Source organism: Myotis yumanensis, unplaced genomic scaffold (assembly GCF_028538775.1).
Source record: "Myotis yumanensis isolate MYYU_CA2020_CCGP unplaced genomic scaffold, mMyoYum1.0.hap1 SCAF_9, whole genome shotgun sequence".
NCBI lineage: Eukaryota > Metazoa > Chordata > Mammalia > Chiroptera > Vespertilionidae > Myotis > Myotis yumanensis.
This window is the reverse complement of record NW_027223760.1, coordinates 34,482,672-34,498,471: the sequence shown is the minus strand read 5'-3', so window position 1 is coordinate 34,498,471 and position 15,800 is coordinate 34,482,672. Positions and strand designations below refer to the sequence as shown.

Here is a 15,800-nt window from a genome sequence, read left to right as displayed (position 1 = left end):
TTGGGGCTCCCTGCCTTCGGGGCCTTGCTCATGCCTTTCCCAATCTCTGCCACGTAAAACCCTAGTCACAACCCCCACTTCCTGAAGACTCAGGCAAGGTGCCCCGCCGGCTGAGTTGGTTCCCTCTTCCAACCTCCCAGGTGCTTCTCTGAGGGCGGACCCCGCCCTGCATTGTGGTTGTCTAAGCCTTCCCTGCCTTCCTCGGAGTCGATGGCAGTGCTGGGCCCTGAAGAAAGGGAGAGGGAGGGTTACCAGGGTGAATGCAGTTCAGGTCCGAGGTGGAATCGGGGTAAAGGCTGGATCAAGGCTGGGGTGGTAGGGTTAGAATCAGGCCTGGGTTAGTCCATGCCTAATCCCACCCACTAGGCGGCGCCGGCGGTCTCATTCCAGTCAAGACGCCTCCGGTTTTTGAAGTTTATTACCTGTCTAACAAGTTTCCTTCCTGCCCTACTGTCCCTTTAAGAAGGTGATCCAGGTGAGGCCGGGGCCCCGCCCCCAGCACCGCCCCCGCCCCCGCCCCCGCCCCCCCCCCCCTCCGGGCCTGTTTGGCTCGCTCAGTCCTCGCGACCTGGGCCAGCCGTGCGGGCCACTGTCCCGGGTCCCGGCCCCGCGCCATGGAGTGGCGCTGGCCCCTGGGGCTCGGGCTGCTGCTGCTGCTGCTGCTGCTCTGCACCCCGCTGCCCCCGGGGGCGCGCGCCAAGGAAGGTACAGACCCCCGGCCCTGTCCCCCCTCCCCTGGCCCGGCTGGCACCCTCCTCCCGGAGCCGGCATTCCTCAGGAGGCCTCTCCGCGCGCCCCTCTCCAGCGCTCCCGTTTAATCGGCCGCCAGGGCATCGACTGGCCAGGCCGATCTTTGGTCTTTGACCCCAAACAGCTGCTTTCACGGGCCAGTCATCCCCGCCCCCGGCTGGGCAGCAGTTTGCGCCTGGGGGTGGGGTGCGAGGAGCAGCGTCCAGACCCCCACCCCAGCAATGCGGGGAGAAGGGGAGGGGGCGCTTGTGCCCAGACAGTCCCAGCCTCAGTTGCCCAACCCAGAGATGGGAAGTCGCCTTATTGTCAACCTCAGCCGGGCGACAGAGAGACCTGCGGCTGGGGGGAGGGTTGGAATTCGGGGTGTAGGGCGGTCACGTCTTCCAGCCCTGCTCCCCCAACTTCCTAAACTCAGAGCTGTGCCTTGTACCCCACTCCACAACCCCAGTCACAAGCAGAGCAGACCCTTTGCCAGTGGTGGGAGCCTCCTACCCAGGAACCACCTCTGAGGTTCCCTTTCCCCACTCATGACCCCCCAGGGGCTGAGCAACTGTCTCACCCATGCACCCTTCCATCTGCAGCCGATGGCTCCCCCGCTGAGTGAGAGGGTGCAAGTCGTCTGTAGCAGTTCTTCCCAATGCTTCCTGCCTTGACTTGGGTCAAAGATCCAGCCCTCCAACCCTTGTCCCACTTCGCCTTCCTCCTGTCACACTCTCAAGGACAACCGGCTCTTCTCCCTGGGGCTCTTCACTCCCCTAAGCCTCAGGAAGTCCATACTGTTAGACACAGGGTGTGGGAGCCTGGGGGCTGGGGGCCCAGAATGAGGAATGTGTGCTGCACTTGTGGGGCCTCCTCCCCGAGGTGACAGGCCTCTTTCCTCCCCACCTTCAGTCACTCTGATGGACACGAGCACCGCACAGGGAGAGTTGGGCTGGCTGCTGGATCCCGAGGATGGGGTAAGTGTCAGGGGAGGGAAGGCCTTAGGATGTCTCAAGGCTGAGGGCCAGTGGGAAATGGGGTGGAGAGGTGGGTGGAGGAACAGAGAAAAGAGCAGGAAAAACTGGAAGTGTCTCCTCTGGGAGGGGGAGGGAAGATGACTCAGAGAGCCTTTTGAATGGGAAAAGGAGGGGGGGCGTCAGGCTTCACCCCATGGAGAATGCTTCAATGCCTGGCTCCTCCCCTCCCTGCCCCAGTGGGGGATGTGGGGGTGCTGAATACCTCTGAGGACCACCTGGGGAGAAACAGGACCATCCTGGGGATGGCTGAAGTTTAAGACAAAACAGAGAAGTATCCTCAACTGAGGTCCATTCATCCCTATGGAGTTGCACAGATAGGTTCCAAGGGGTAAAATTGTGTATGTGTGTGGATGTTTTTTTCTGGAGAGGAGAACCAGAGTTTTCATCACATTCTTCAATGGGTCTGTGACTCCCCAAAATTGGAAGCTGCCTCAGTAAAAGTCCCAGAGTCTGTGGTACTTCCTCCATCCTCCCCAGTGCAGGCACACCATGCATTCCAGCTGTTTAAGTCTGCTCCAGGTCCCTTGGATATTCCTAAAACCCAGTGAGCAGAACACCTTTTGGCCTCTCTGCAAACCTGTCCCTCTGGAACCGTGGGAAGCCAGCCCAGTTGCCTCAGCTTCCCGGACTCTCACCTTAGGTCTCTCTTCCCTCTGGTCCTAAACCCTGTTCTCTGGGTACCCCCTTTTCCCTTTCCTAGTCCAGTAGGAATCGGCCTCTGTTTCTGGGGTTGGTGTGACTTGCATTCTTTCCCTCTGGGTCCTAGGGTCCTGGCTCAATCTCAGCTCTCCCACAGAGTAGCCTGTAATTAGAATTAATAGTCTAAACCATAATGTATCCTACAGGAGGGGCTGCTTGGAAAATCCTGGATTAGGCCAACCCTAATAGGCGCCTCATCTCATAAACCAGCTAATCACTCCACAATGAGGGCTACAGGTCCACCTGCTGGCTCCCACGGGCCTTCGCTGTGCCCCTGCCACCTCCACCCAAATAACTCTTCCCTAATTGGGCCAGAGGGAAGCCAGGTGCCTTTCGAAGCTCAGGCTAAACAGCACCAGGAGGGCAAGAAGACAGCAGCGGTTACACACTCCCACTGTCTTGCTTGTCCTCTCTCCTACTTCTCATCTTTTCAAAACACACACTGAGGTCCAGGCTCCCCAGAATGTACCCACGTAGCAGCCAGCAGTGCCTGAGTGATAAGTGAAAGGATCCTCGTGGCTGATCCTGGGCAGCTGTTTCTCCCTCTTGCTCCGCTCACCGCTGGAACTGGGAGAGGCGAGTTACAGCTGGGAACATCTGCTTCTCCTGGCTCCAGCTGCAGGCGAGCTAATGAGCTGCGCATTAACCACCCACCACCCTCCCACCTGCCCTCCACCACATGCATGCCTTACACTTGGCTTCCTCATCACAGCTGCCTCTTACAAACAGGCTCTGGGTGCCTTCTATCGGCCCAGCTTCAGTGCTTCGACACCCCTTGCCCAATCTGTGAATTACCTAGCATAATGCAAAACTCTGCTCCTGCCCCACGCCATCCCAAATTCCTAGTTTCTTGCCTTTTCCCAGAGCTGAGAGTAGCCATGAATGCCCAGGCTTTATAATGGAGTGAAAGCCCTTGGGAAAGTGAACTCTCTCAGGTAAGGGCCTCGTAGTCTCTTCCCTATAAAATAAGGGGTTTCAACCAAAATACAGATTTTTGGAGTTTATTTCTTACATGCACACAGCAGGGGGAATACTTACAAATAGCTAATATTTATTTTAAAGAAAGAATAATGAAATGGGAGACTTGCCTAAACACCAGAACATACTATACAGCAACTATAATGAAAGCATGTGTGATTGCACAAGGATACTCAGGTCAATGGGACAGAATAGAAAGTTCAAAAAACAAGTCCACATAGATGAGATTTTAGTATGATAACCTTGGAATTGCAAATCAATGTGGAAAGTATAAAATCATCAATAAAATGACAATTGTTTGTCTATAGTTAAAATAAAGAAGGCAAAATTACATCTCCACTTCACACTATACACAAAAAAATAATAGATTCTAGGGAGATTAAAATCTAGACCTAAAAACCAAACCTACAAAATTATTAGGAGAAAATATAGAATATCTTTATAAGTTTGGAATGGGAGAGCTTCCCAAACAAACACAACTCCAAAATCATAAAGGGAAAGATTATAGATGTTATTATAGTAAAATGTTAAACAATGTCAACATCAAAGATACTATTAGCAAAGTAAAGTGGCGTGACAGACAGGGAGAAACTATTTGAAACATGCATTTCAAGAAAATGATTAATGCCTGTAATATTTTTTAAAAATTCATCCAAATGAACACTCAAAAGATAATAATAGATCACCCCAATTAATTTCATTATAAATACATAAATAAAACAGTAGAATATCAGGCAACAGATAATTGCTTAAAAATACAAATAGCCAGTGAATAAAAGAGAAATGTATAACTTCTCAAAGAAATGTAAATTAAAATGGCAAGAAGCTGTGTCCTGTCCATAAGATTGGCCAAAAGTAAGAAAATTATTAATATCTAGTGTTGATGAGCTTTGGAGAAATGAGCCCTCAGGCATTGTTGGTGGAAGTATAAACTGATAAAGTCTTTTTGGAGGACAGTTTGGCACTATCTTGTGAAATGTGTTTACCCTTTGATACAGCAGTTCTATAGAGTTTTGATAGAAATCTGCACATGGTTACTAAAAAACAAAACAAAACCCTAGAAGCTACTTAAATGTGCAACCATAGGCGAATGGTTAAATAAATTCTGGTACATCTACACAATGGACAATTATTTTATGGATTGCTAAAAAGAATTAGGTAGATCTATATATACTCATGTGAACATTTTTCAAAAAACAAAAAGCAGCTTACAGAATAACACATGTATGTTTTTTAAAAAAGCCACATTTATGTTGAACACGTACACACATAGTAAAACATTCAGACACAAGCATTCAAACCCGCGGCCGAGAGTTCACATGCTTGTGAGGTACTGAAAATTGTGAAGTTTTACTCCAAATTGTTAAGAGTGGCTTCCTCTGGCAGTGGGGTGAATAGAGGGTAGAACTTTCACTTTTTAATATATGCTAATTTTCATCCTTTGACTTTTTATAATAATCACATAAAGACATAATAATTAATAGCATAAACTCAGAAGCCTAGAGGGCCTGGGTCCGCATCCCAGCTCTGCCTCATAATAGCTGAGTGCCTTGGGCAAGTCATTTAACTGGGCTGTGACTCAGTTTCCTCATTGGAGGTGCTTACAACTGTGACTAGCCCATGGGAAGCATGATACTAGAACTAGCCATTATTAACAAAGTTTAAAAATTATTTTAATGTAAAAGAAATTAAGGGGGGAGGATGTCTTAGTTGCTGATTTCAATGGTGGCCATTCCTGGAACACATGTTGGAAGGGGTGAGATTCCCTTATTTTTATTGTTTTTTAAAATATGTTTTTGATTTTTTTCTTTAGAGAGAGAGAAAGGGAGAGAGAGAGATCGATGTGAGAGAGAAACAGAACACCTGCCTCCTGCACGTTCCCCAGCAGGGATCAAGCTGCAATCTGGGCATGTGCCCTGACTGGGAATTGAACTGGTGACTCTTTAGTACATCAACCAACTGAGCCACACCAGCGAGGGCAGAGATTCCCTTATACAGAAGAGTTCTTTTTTAAAAAAATATATTTTATTGATTTTTACAGAGAGGAAGGGAGAGAGAGATAGAGAGTTAGAAACATCAATGAGAGAGAAACATTGATCAGCTGCCTCCTGCACACCCCCTACTGGGATGTGCCCGCAACCAAGGTACATGCCCTTGGCTGGAATCGAACCTGGGACCCTCCAGTCCACAGGCCGACGCTCCATCCACTGAGCCAAACCAGCCAGGGCGACAGAAGAGTTCTTTGCTGCCTCTTGCTCTCTAAGTCGGCAGAAAGGTTTTGTGAATAAGCTTTTGCTATAAAAGTCTGTCCTTGCGGTACTTTACAGCTCTACTGATGAAATAGGTCAAAATTAGTGTTCAGACACTTGCACCTGGGGTGGGCTAACAGAAGGGACAATGGCTGGCTAGGGAGGTAAAAGGGGTATTGTATTGCCTGTCCTATATCCAAATAAATCCACGACCCTAATACTTAACCTACTGTCCTGGGGATGAGGGGTGGGGAACAGGCAGGACAAATAGCATGAACCTGGGGGACTTTGACACTGACCTCCCCACCGTCAGCTCTAGAAAATGGGGGTTTGGGGAGCAGATGATGACTGGGAATGTGACTTTGACTTGCCTCTGTCAGTGGAGCAAGATGCAGCAGATGCTGAATGGGACACCCCTCTACATGTTCCAAGACTGCGCAGTACAAGGAGGAGGAGACACTGACCACTGGCTTCGTTCCAATTGGATCTACCGGGGGGAGGAGGATTTTCAAGTCTTCGTGGAGCTTCAGTTCACCATGCGGGACTGTAAGAGTTTCGGGGAAGCCGGGCCTCTGGGCTGCAAGGAGACCTTCAACCTTCTGTACATGGAGAGTGACCAGGACGTGGGCGTTCAGCTCCGACGGCCCATGTTCCAGAAGGTACTTTCACTCCTCAGTGCCATTTCGGTCCTGACCCTGCTCCCTGCCTCCCTCCTTTCCATGTACCCACTCAGCTAAGAAAAAGAGAAGGTGCCAGAAACAGGAAGAGGGTCTAGGTGTCAGATAATTGAAAAGACGGTGGGACTAGAGTTTGGAGGAACTGGATTTGAGTGCCTTTTCTGCTGTGTCCCGATTTTGGGTGCATTACTTAACTTCTCTGAGCTTTGGTTTCCTTGTCTTAACATAATGATCATAGTGCCAGCCTCGTCGATTGCAGAGGCTTTGCAGGCATCCACTAAGATAACAGCATGGTGGAGGCAGGGGAGAGGTGTTTCACGACGTCGTTGCACGCCCCATCCCCATGAGTATTGTTAGAGTAGTGTAGGAAGACAGTCCTCTGCAGGCTCTCTCTCGTGTCACCCCTTCCTTTCCTACTCAAAAAAATATGCTGAAGTGCGGAAGGGTTAGGAGCATATGATTATAGGATGTGCTCACATTTGTTTCCTAAAGAGGTGATGCTGTAAACTTTGTTTTTAGTACTAAATTAGTCCTGACACACTTTATACCTGATCACCCCTTTGCCACTGAGGTGGGGCCACAACTTCAAATAGTGGAAGTTACATGAGCTGTAGCCCCGCTGCCTAGCTTCCAAACCCAGCTGTGTGGTCTCAGCAAGGTCTCGAACCTCTCCTAGCCTTGGTCTCCTCAGCGGTTAGACGGGGATGGTTATTCATCCTGCCTCAGAGGATCATTCTTGTGAGATTGTTCCCCTCTGCCCCCACCTTTTTCCCAGGTCACCACGGTGGCTGCAGACGAGAGCTTCACCATTCGAGACCTTGCATCACGCTTGGTGAAAATGAACACCGAGCGCTGCTCCCTGGGCCTCCTGACCGGCCGCGGCCTCTACCTCGCTTTCCAAAACCCGGGGGCCTGCATGACCCTGGTGTCCGTACGGGTGTTCTACCTGCGCTGCCCTGAGGCTGTGCATGGCTTAGCCCTGTTCCCTGACACTCTGCCTAGACCTGCCAAGTTGGTAGAAGTGGCGGGGACCTGCTTGCCCCACGCCCAGGCCAGCCCCTCAGGAGCACCCCGCATGCACTGCAGCTCTGAAGGCGAGTGGTTGGTGCCAGTGGGGAGGTGCCACTGTGAGCCTGGCTATGAGGAAGGCGGAGAGAGATGCCATGGTAAGGAGACTCAAGGAGGTGGTGACAACCTGCAGGGACTTGGGGGAGGGAGACAGTGTCCAAGTTGCCAAGGGAGGGAGGGAAAGAGATTATTTAACTGAGTGAGTGTCTGAGGGCCCCAGAGAGACACGTGCAGGGGTGTTTCCACTACAGGGATGGGGGAAGGGTGCGATTCTACCTATAAAAACATGGAACAACCGCAGCTCTGTGCATTCTCTCTCCAGCCTGCCCAAGTGGCTCCTACCGGGCAAATGTGGACTCACCCCATTGTCTCAAGTGCCCCCAACACAGCATGGCCGAGTCTGAGGGGGCCACCTTCTGTACCTGTGAGAGCGGCCATTACCGAGCCCCCGGGGAGGGCCCACAGGCGGCGTGCACACGTGAGTCCTGGCGCAGGGCCTGGCCATCTGTGAGGAGGTGCGGGACCCTTGCTCAGCCCAGGTTAGGCTAGAATTGCCCAGAGCTGATCAGGTACTGGGCACTGAACCAGTCACTGCAAGACTCTCCCCTGCCCCTGCTCCTTCTGGGAGAAAGCAGAGCCAGAGTAAAATTTCCTGGTGGCCTTCGGAGGACTTCAAGAATTGGGGTGGTGGGGAGTCAGCAGCTTGGGCTCCTACTGATGGCCCCTCTTCTTCCACAGGTCCCCCCTCAGTCCCTCAAAACCTGAGCTTCTCTGTTTCAGAGACTCAGCTCTCCCTGCATTGGGCACCCCCAGCAGATATGGGGGGGCGCCAGGATGTGAGATACAGCGTGGGGTGTTCTCAGTGTCGGGGAGCAGTGCAAGGCGAAGCCCCCTGCCAGCCCTGTGCGGGAAATGTGCGCTTCTCCCCCGGGGCCAGCGAGCTCACCATGCCTGCTGTGCGCGTCGAGGGCCTTGAACCCTATGCCAACTACACCTTTCACGTTGAAGCCCACAATGGAGTGTCAGGGTTGGGCAGCTCCAAACCCGCCAGTGCCTGGCTCAGCGTCCACATGGGGCACACAGGTGAGGGGCCTGGGGAGGGGTTGGCCCCAGAGGAAACCGCAAGAGCACATGGAGGGGCAGGAAGCCATTGAACAGCTCCTAGAGTTATTTCCTCTTTCCTTCCAAATGCGCTGGCACCCTCTGGACTTATAGAGTCACCACCAGGCCTGTCCCTGAGGCTGGTGAGGAAGGAGCCCAGGCAGCTGGAGCTGACCTGGGCGGGGTCCCGACCCCGAAGCCCTGGCGGGAACCTGACCTATGAACTACACGTGCTGAACCAGGTGAGGACACAGCTGAGAGTCTCCATGTCCATGCCCTGCACACCCCAACACTCTAGCCTGAGGTGCAGGATGGCTCTCTTGGGACAAAAACCTACACAGAGCCCTGCCAAGACTATTTACCAACCCTCCCCTTCCCCATGTGCTCCCAAGACCGCCCTTCACCTCCACCATGTCTGGCTCCACCCAGCCCAGTCAACATGAGTCCCTCACCCACAGGATGAAGAATGGTACCAGATGGTATCAGAACCCAGGGCCCTGCTGACCGAACTGCAGCCAGACACCACGTACATCATCAGGGTCCGAATGTTGACCCCGCTGGGCCCTGGCCCTTTCTCTCCTGACCATGAGTTTCGGACCAGCCCACCAGGTGAGTGGCTTATCCTTTGTTCTGCTCCAAACACCTGTCGTCCCAGGGAGGCTTCTGGGACCCTGTTCCAGTCAGTGACCCTTCCTCTCTCTACGCACACGCGTGTGCACACAAGCTCCACACTCACGCAGAAGCTACTTCAGGGGAGACTCACACCAGCCCCCTCCCATGGTGATCGCACACACACCTTCCGACTCTGGATACTTCTGACACAGCACCCTCAGATCTCCTGAAGCAGTGGTTCTCAACCTTCCTAATGCCGCGACCCTTTAATACAGTTCCTCATGTTGTGGTGAGACCCCCAATTTCATTGTTACAAATTGAACATAATTAAATCATAGTGATTAATCACAAAAACAATATGTAATTATATACGTGTTTTCCGATAGTCTTAGGCGACCCCTGTGAAAGGGTCGTTCGACCCCCAAAGGGGTCGCGACCCACAGGTTGAGAACCGCTGTCCTAAAGGCTCAGCGAGTGCCCAGCCGCAGGCAGCCCAAGCCAGACCCCTGAGGGCAGCCCTTTCTGCGCGCGCGCGCTCTCTCTCACACACCTGTCTCCCCGGGCTTGCCCCTCTGGTCTCCTTCATCCCCGTGGACTCTGACCCCCAGACTTCCTCACCTGTGTGCCCCAGTTTCCAGGGGCCTGACTGGAGGCGAGATCGTGGCCATCATCTTCGGGATGCTGCTGGGCGTGGGACTGCTGCTCGGGATCTTTGTCTTCCGTTCCAGGTGCTACTCCTGCCCCTCCCCAGCCACCATCCTGGGTCCCTTGTCTGGTCAGAAGGCCTTGAATGCAGCCCCAATGACCCTCCCACCCCCTAATACCAAAGCTCCACTGTGCCCTCACCTTCACCCTGCACCCTGCACTCTGGGGAAAACTCAGCCAAGGCCATTGGGCCCCCGAATGTAGATGGTAGAACTAAATAAACTGTCCCTGAATAAACTGTCCACACCCCCACCCCCACCCACAGGAAACGTCGACAACTACAGCAGCAGAGGCAGCTTGATTGTGTCACCAATGTGAACAGAGGTGAGCTAGGAGCAGCTGCGTGCACGTGTGTGTGCGCGCGCGCACTGGCATATATGTCGGGATAGAACCGAGGAACCCAATTCTGGGGGCACAAGTGAGCTCTATTGTCTTTAGGCTTCTTGTGTTTTGCTACCTAATTAACTTTGGTTAATTAACTTTGTACTGATGGTGCCCCAGAGGCTCTGTGCAATTACCTGTTAGCTGTTGGTGCCACTGTACCAATACCCTGGCTCTAGGCAGCCTCCCCCACCCTGGTCTGGGCTGAGGCTGGGCGGAAATGGGATTGCTTGACAGGCTCCCTGAAGTCCTCCAAGGCATATGGGCTTCCTGCTGGTCACCTCATTAGGTGTCTCCAAATAGGGGGGTCAGCAGTCCATCCAAGTAGTGGGGTGGGAGTGAGGTCTGCCTGGGAATGTGAACGAGGTGTGAGTGATTGCAGGAGCATGGCAAGCAGGGGCCAAGCCGGGGCGAGGAGGAAGGCATGTGAAGCCTGGGTCAATGAGCCAGGGGAAGGCTGGGGCACTTGAGGCCGTGAACACTCTTGGGTCTGGGTTCTGGCCCGCTGCTCTGGGCCTCAGAGGGCAAGGACACAGGAGCTTTGCGCATAGACAGGAGGAAGAAAAGCTGGCTGTGGAGGCTTCCTTGCTGAGGATAGAGACTTTCTCCCACTTCAGCCAAAACAGGACTCCTCAGGGAACAAGAAGAATGAGAAGTCCGAGGTCTGCTGCCAGCCCCTCCCCCCATTACGCCTTAGCCCTGCAGTTGGTGCTCCTGTGGCCAAGCCTTCCCTGTTCTCCCCGCAGGGGACAAGCAGAGGCTGAAGCCTTACGTGGACCTCCTGGCGGAACCCATGACGACGTATGAGGACCCTGCCCGGGGGGCCCTGGACTTCACCCAGGAGCTGGATCCAGCCTGGCTGATCGTGGACACTGTCATAGGGGGAGGTGAGCTCTGCTGTTTCCTCTGGGTGGCAGCACAGAGCCACTTCCTTCTGGCCTTCCCTGCAGAGCCCCGCTGGCCTCTCCTCTGGCCCCAGAGCTCCCAAGAGTTCCTCTCTGCCCGACCCTGTCTTCTTGAACTGCTGTGGTCACGTACAGCCCCCTTACTGAGTGTCCTGGAATAGCCCCACCTCATACACAGCCCGCCTCTGTGGTTATGGAGCTTTTCATAAAGATCATTAGACACATCATCCTTGTCGATAGGGGAGTCACTGTGTCCAGGATCAGACTCTTCTCAGATGGTTCCCAAACATGGGAGAGGTTCAGAGCCTCCCTCACCCCACATTCTACCCCAACAAGGCCCAGTGTCCTTGGGCTGCCCTGATCCCTTGAGTCACCAGGGGAAATGGAACTGAGCAGAGAACAAAGCTTGGCAGTGTCCTTGCTGATTGTGTGGCCACGCCAGCCAAGCTTGTCCAGAGGAACTCGTGGAAGAGAGTGGCAATGGGCAGCCTCTCTGGTCACTTGTGCTCTGCCCTTGATGAACACACCCCAGTACCACAGCACAGCGCCCACTGACCCAGCCTTTACAGAGCACCTACTGTTCTCCAAGAACCGTGCTCACCCAGGAGACAGTGGGTTAGCTGAACAGGTTATAGAAATGTACTTCTGTCCTGGACTCCTGTCTCCTTCCCTAGGAAGTACAGTGGGGCCTTGACTTACAAGTTTAATTCGTTCCGTGACGAAGCTCGTAACTCAAATTACTCGTATGTCAAATCAAAGAGTGAACGAGTGAGACACGTGATGTTGGGCTGATGTTGTGGCGTTCACTGTGACGTTCGCTGCGCCAACTAGCGGTGGGGTATCTGAAGCTGGCTCGTAACCCGAATTTTAGCTCGCAACTCAAAGCAAAAAATTGGCCGAGAGACGGCTCGTATCTCGAAAAACTCGTTAGTCAGGACACTCGTAAGTCAAGGCCCCACTGTATAGCCTAGCCCTTGTCCCAGAAAGGGCATACCAGGTTTCTGATCCAGAGAAGAAAAGAGAGCTGGGGGACTAGAGGATGTCATCCATCCCCCTGATAGTGCACTGGGCCATGATCCTATTTCTTTTTCCACCCAGGAGAGTTTGGGGAAGTGTATCAAGGGACCCTGAGAATCCCCAGCCAGGACTGCAAGACGGTGGCCATTAAGACCTTGAAGAACACGTCTCCAGACGGCCAGTGGTGGAACTTCCTTCGAGAGGCAACAATCATGGGCCAGTTTAACCACCCGCACATTCTGCACCTCGAAGGCGTTGTGACAAAGAGTATGAGGATTGGTCTCCAGGAGTGGGGGTTGAGGGGAGGGTAAGGGGGGGGTGAGGTCACAGGAAGTGGAGGGAAGCTGTTTTGCCAAGGGTAGAAAATCTGGTTCTGGTGGTTTTGGGTGGAGATGGGGATGAAGGCTTCCATGGTGACCTGCTTTGTGTCTCAGGAAAACCCATCATGATCATCACGGAGTTTATGGAGAATGGAGCCCTGGATGCCTTCCTGAGGGTGAGGAGGGCAGAGGACCAGCTGGGAAGGGGGGTGCACCATGAAGCCCTGGGTATTGACTCCTGGTCTGGGAAGAAGCAACCCTGCCCATTCCCTAACCCGCCCCTTCACCCTGCTGCAGGAGCGGGAGGACCAGCTGGTCCCTGCACAGTTGGTGGCCATGCTGCTGGGCATTGCATCTGGTATGACCTACCTCAGTGACCACAATTATGTCCACCGGGACCTGGCAGCCAGGAATATCTTAGTGAGTCAGAACCTGTGCTGCAAGGTGTCTGACTTTGGCCTTACCCGTCTCCTGGACAACAAGGATGGTACCTACGAAACTCAGGTGAGAGCCCTTTATTCACCGTATACACATTTGCACACACTATTTTATGCTATGCATATAGGCACTCCTCTACAACAAATACAGGACGCGTGCTCCTATGGACACAATGACTTCATGGTGGCCATCCTCCATGCCCTGAAACATATCTCTTTTCTGTCCAACATGCCCTATTAGGGAGGAAAGATCCCCATCCGTTGGACAGCACCTGAAGCCATTGCCGATCGGATCTTCTCCACAGCCAGTGATGTGTGGAGCTTTGGGATTGTGATGTGGGAGGTGCTGAGCTTTGGGGACAAGCCCTATGGGGAGATGAGCAATCAGGAGGTGAGCCAGGGTACTCCTCACAGTGGTCTTCTCTCCAAATCCCCCTATGGCTCTTCCTGCACATATCCTTATTTCTTCTTCCTCACCCACAGTTTTTCTGCACTTCTGTCCCCTCTGGTCCCCTTTGCCTCACACCCTGTTCTTACTAGTGCTCAGGGGTGAGGATGAGGGAGGTTAGAGGCTCCTTTGCAATGATCTTGCATGAACAGAGATTTCTTAAGGGCTGCCAGGTTAGCTTCCTACCTCGGGCCTCCCTCGCCTCTCCCTTGCTGTAGGTAATGCAGAGCATTAAGGATGGGTACCGGCTGCCCCCTCCTGTGGATTGCCCTGCTGCTCTCTATGAACTAATGAAGAACTGCTGGGCCTACAACTGTGACCATCGGCCCCACTTCCACCAGCTAAAGACACAGTTGGAGCGATTGCTGAACACCCCCCACACCCTGCGGACCATGGCCAACTTTGATCCCAAGTAACCACGCTGGGGAGGACAAAGGGATTTAGAGGGCAGATCTAGAATGAAAACGGGGATTCAGCCACATCCACCAAGTGCTGGGCCTGCAAACCTCCGGACAGAGTCCAGCATAGGAGGCATAACCGCAGTGTGCAACCCGGGGGAGTGGCCACCTTGATGAAGATTTGGTCCCAGCCTTGACAGCTGTAGTTTGATAGAAGACAGGAAGCAAACAGTGAGATGGGAAGCAAATATAAGCAGGGCTTACACCTGACACCTGCTCCAGGGAGCTTGGTCACTTAGATTGGGGTGGGGAAGACAGAATCTGTTAAGTGATGGACAGTAGACTGAGTTTCCTAACTGCGAAGGGCAGCCTTGTGGGGTCTGGAAAGACTCCCAGATCATGTGCCAAGCATGGGTTTGGGGAGCTGTGGGTGGGCTGATTGCAAATAATGTAGGGTGACAACAGCACCCAGTTCAGGAATAGTGGTCAGAGATGAAGTTGGAGAGGTAGGAGGGTTAATACAAGGAAGGTCAGTACAAGCTCCACTAAGAAATTTGGACTTTATCCTGAGCACAGAGAACTACTGACCAGTTTTTTAAAAACTGCCAATGAGAGGAACATGGTCAGAATTGCATTTTACTAAAAACATTGGCAGGATGTAGAGAAGGAACTGGTGGGGCCAGGGAAGGTGGGGGAGACGGGCAAGGCCGGACTTCACATGCTTTATCGGGTAAACCAGCCCTGGCATACTGGCCTCTGTATCAAACCACCATATATAACCTTGTTTCTGGGAGAAAATGTGCTCCAAGTTCCAACTTTTGCAACTATCTTTTGGAGCACAACTCCCTCGTACACTGGAGACTGCATGTGCTAATCTTTCTGGAATGTTGGATATGTTTCCCCCAGTAGATTTACTTTGCTAATGGTTTTTGGCTCTGGCTGGCTTTCGTACAGGAACACTCATTGTATTGCGGGTGTCAGAGTGCAAGAGTAACAGCCAAGGTTGGAGGTGGCCATCAGGGCTGCTCCCAGAACTCAGGGGCCACCCTGGAGGCAGGACCACACCCGGGTCCAGGCCTCTGCTCCTTCTCAGCTGGGCTAGTTGATACATTCCCAGAACTGGCCACTCCAGTGGAGATGGGCTGATGGTAACCTTGTGTTAGAACTTTTCGGGGCTGCCACCTCCCCCATTACTGTCAGCCTGCCCTCTGCTGTGAGTGCACCAGGAAACAGGCCAGGAAATGGGTTCACAGACAATGGCCTGGCTAATCCACAAAGTCTAGATAATCTCTGTGCCCAGACACCAATTTGAATGCTGGCCCCAGATGCTCACAGGCTAGGCCCAGGTTTCAGGAAAGAAGACAGCCCTCCCCGCCCCTCACATGACTGAGGTAGTCCCCATCCCATCCCACAGGGTAACCCTTCGCCTGCCCAGCTTGAGCGGCTCAGACGGGATCCCCTATCGAAGCGTCCCCGAGTGGCTGGAGTCCATTCGCATGAAACGCTACATTCTGAACTTCCGCTCAGCTGGGCTGGACACCATGGAGTGTGTACTGGACCTGACGGCCGAGTGAGGACCCTGGGGACCCGGCAGGGGAGGGTTGCTGGGGTTTGAGCCCGCATACTCACGAACCCCTTTCCTTGACCACAGGGACCTGGTGCAGATGGGGATCACGCTGCCAGGACACCAGAAGCGCATTCTTTGCAGTATTCAGGGATTCAAGGACTGAGCCCTCCCCTCCCCGCATCCTGTCCTCAGGAAGCAAGGATGGGGCCAGGGTCACTCAAGTCCTTTCCCTCAGCCTACCAGGCCTTGGTGCTGCTCCGGCCCACGCTTCCCTGAGGAACTTGCCTTTGGAGCCTGGGAGCCTCTTTGTTTTCAAAAGGGAGGTTGGGGTATAAGTAAAGTCATCGTGCTGGGAGGAGGGGTTTAATATATATATAGGTACACACATATATATTTTTATAAGTAAACAGGAGCTGAATTTTCACCTGGACCCCTGGTTTTTTTTAATCCCTCAGTCTCCTCCATCTGTAGC

At 52.9% G+C, this 15,800-nt stretch overlaps 1 protein-coding gene across 4 annotated transcripts; it reads left to right on the top strand.

Moving 5' to 3' along the window:
* The first annotated feature begins 563 nt into the window (after positions 1 to 563).
* On the top strand, positions 564 to 15,752 carry EPHA1 (EPH receptor A1). 4 transcript variants are annotated; one of them, XM_070424075.1, is made up of 18 exons: positions 564 to 705; positions 1,642 to 1,706; positions 6,073 to 6,351; positions 7,145 to 7,535; positions 7,760 to 7,915; positions 8,218 to 8,520; positions 8,653 to 8,780; positions 8,997 to 9,147; positions 9,782 to 9,878; positions 10,121 to 10,179; positions 10,983 to 11,123; positions 12,240 to 12,425; positions 12,593 to 12,654; positions 12,776 to 12,982; positions 13,157 to 13,306; positions 13,582 to 13,775; positions 15,157 to 15,331; positions 15,413 to 15,752. In XM_070424075.1, exons 1-18 carry the CDS (start codon positions 615 to 617, stop codon positions 15,602 to 15,604), a joined length of 3,027 nt encoding a protein of 1,008 aa, XP_070280176.1. In that variant the 5' UTR covers positions 564 to 614; the 3' UTR covers positions 15,605 to 15,752. The 4 variants fall into 4 exon arrangements, with proteins under 4 accessions (XP_070280176.1, XP_070280173.1, XP_070280177.1 ...); XM_070424072.1 differs by having other exon boundaries at positions 8,176 to 8,520; XM_070424076.1 differs by having other exon boundaries at positions 8,176 to 8,520; positions 15,176 to 15,331; positions 15,413 to 15,574.
* Positions 15,753 to 15,800: the final 48 nt, after the last annotated feature.

Bases quoted from the DNA above. Each gene is read 5' to 3' on its own strand.
- EPHA1 (XM_070424072.1), top strand. From the start codon at position 615: ATGGAGTGGCGCTGGCCCCTGGGGCTCGGGCTGCTGCTGCTGCTGCTG. The intron at 10,180-10,982 runs GTGAGCTAGGAG...TTCTCCCCGCAG, and splicing joins TGTCACCAATGTGAACAGAG to GGGACAAGCAGAGGCTGAAG. The intron at 13,776-15,156 runs GTAACCACGCTG...TGACTGAGGTAG, and splicing joins ATGGCCAACTTTGATCCCAA to TCCCCATCCCATCCCACAGG.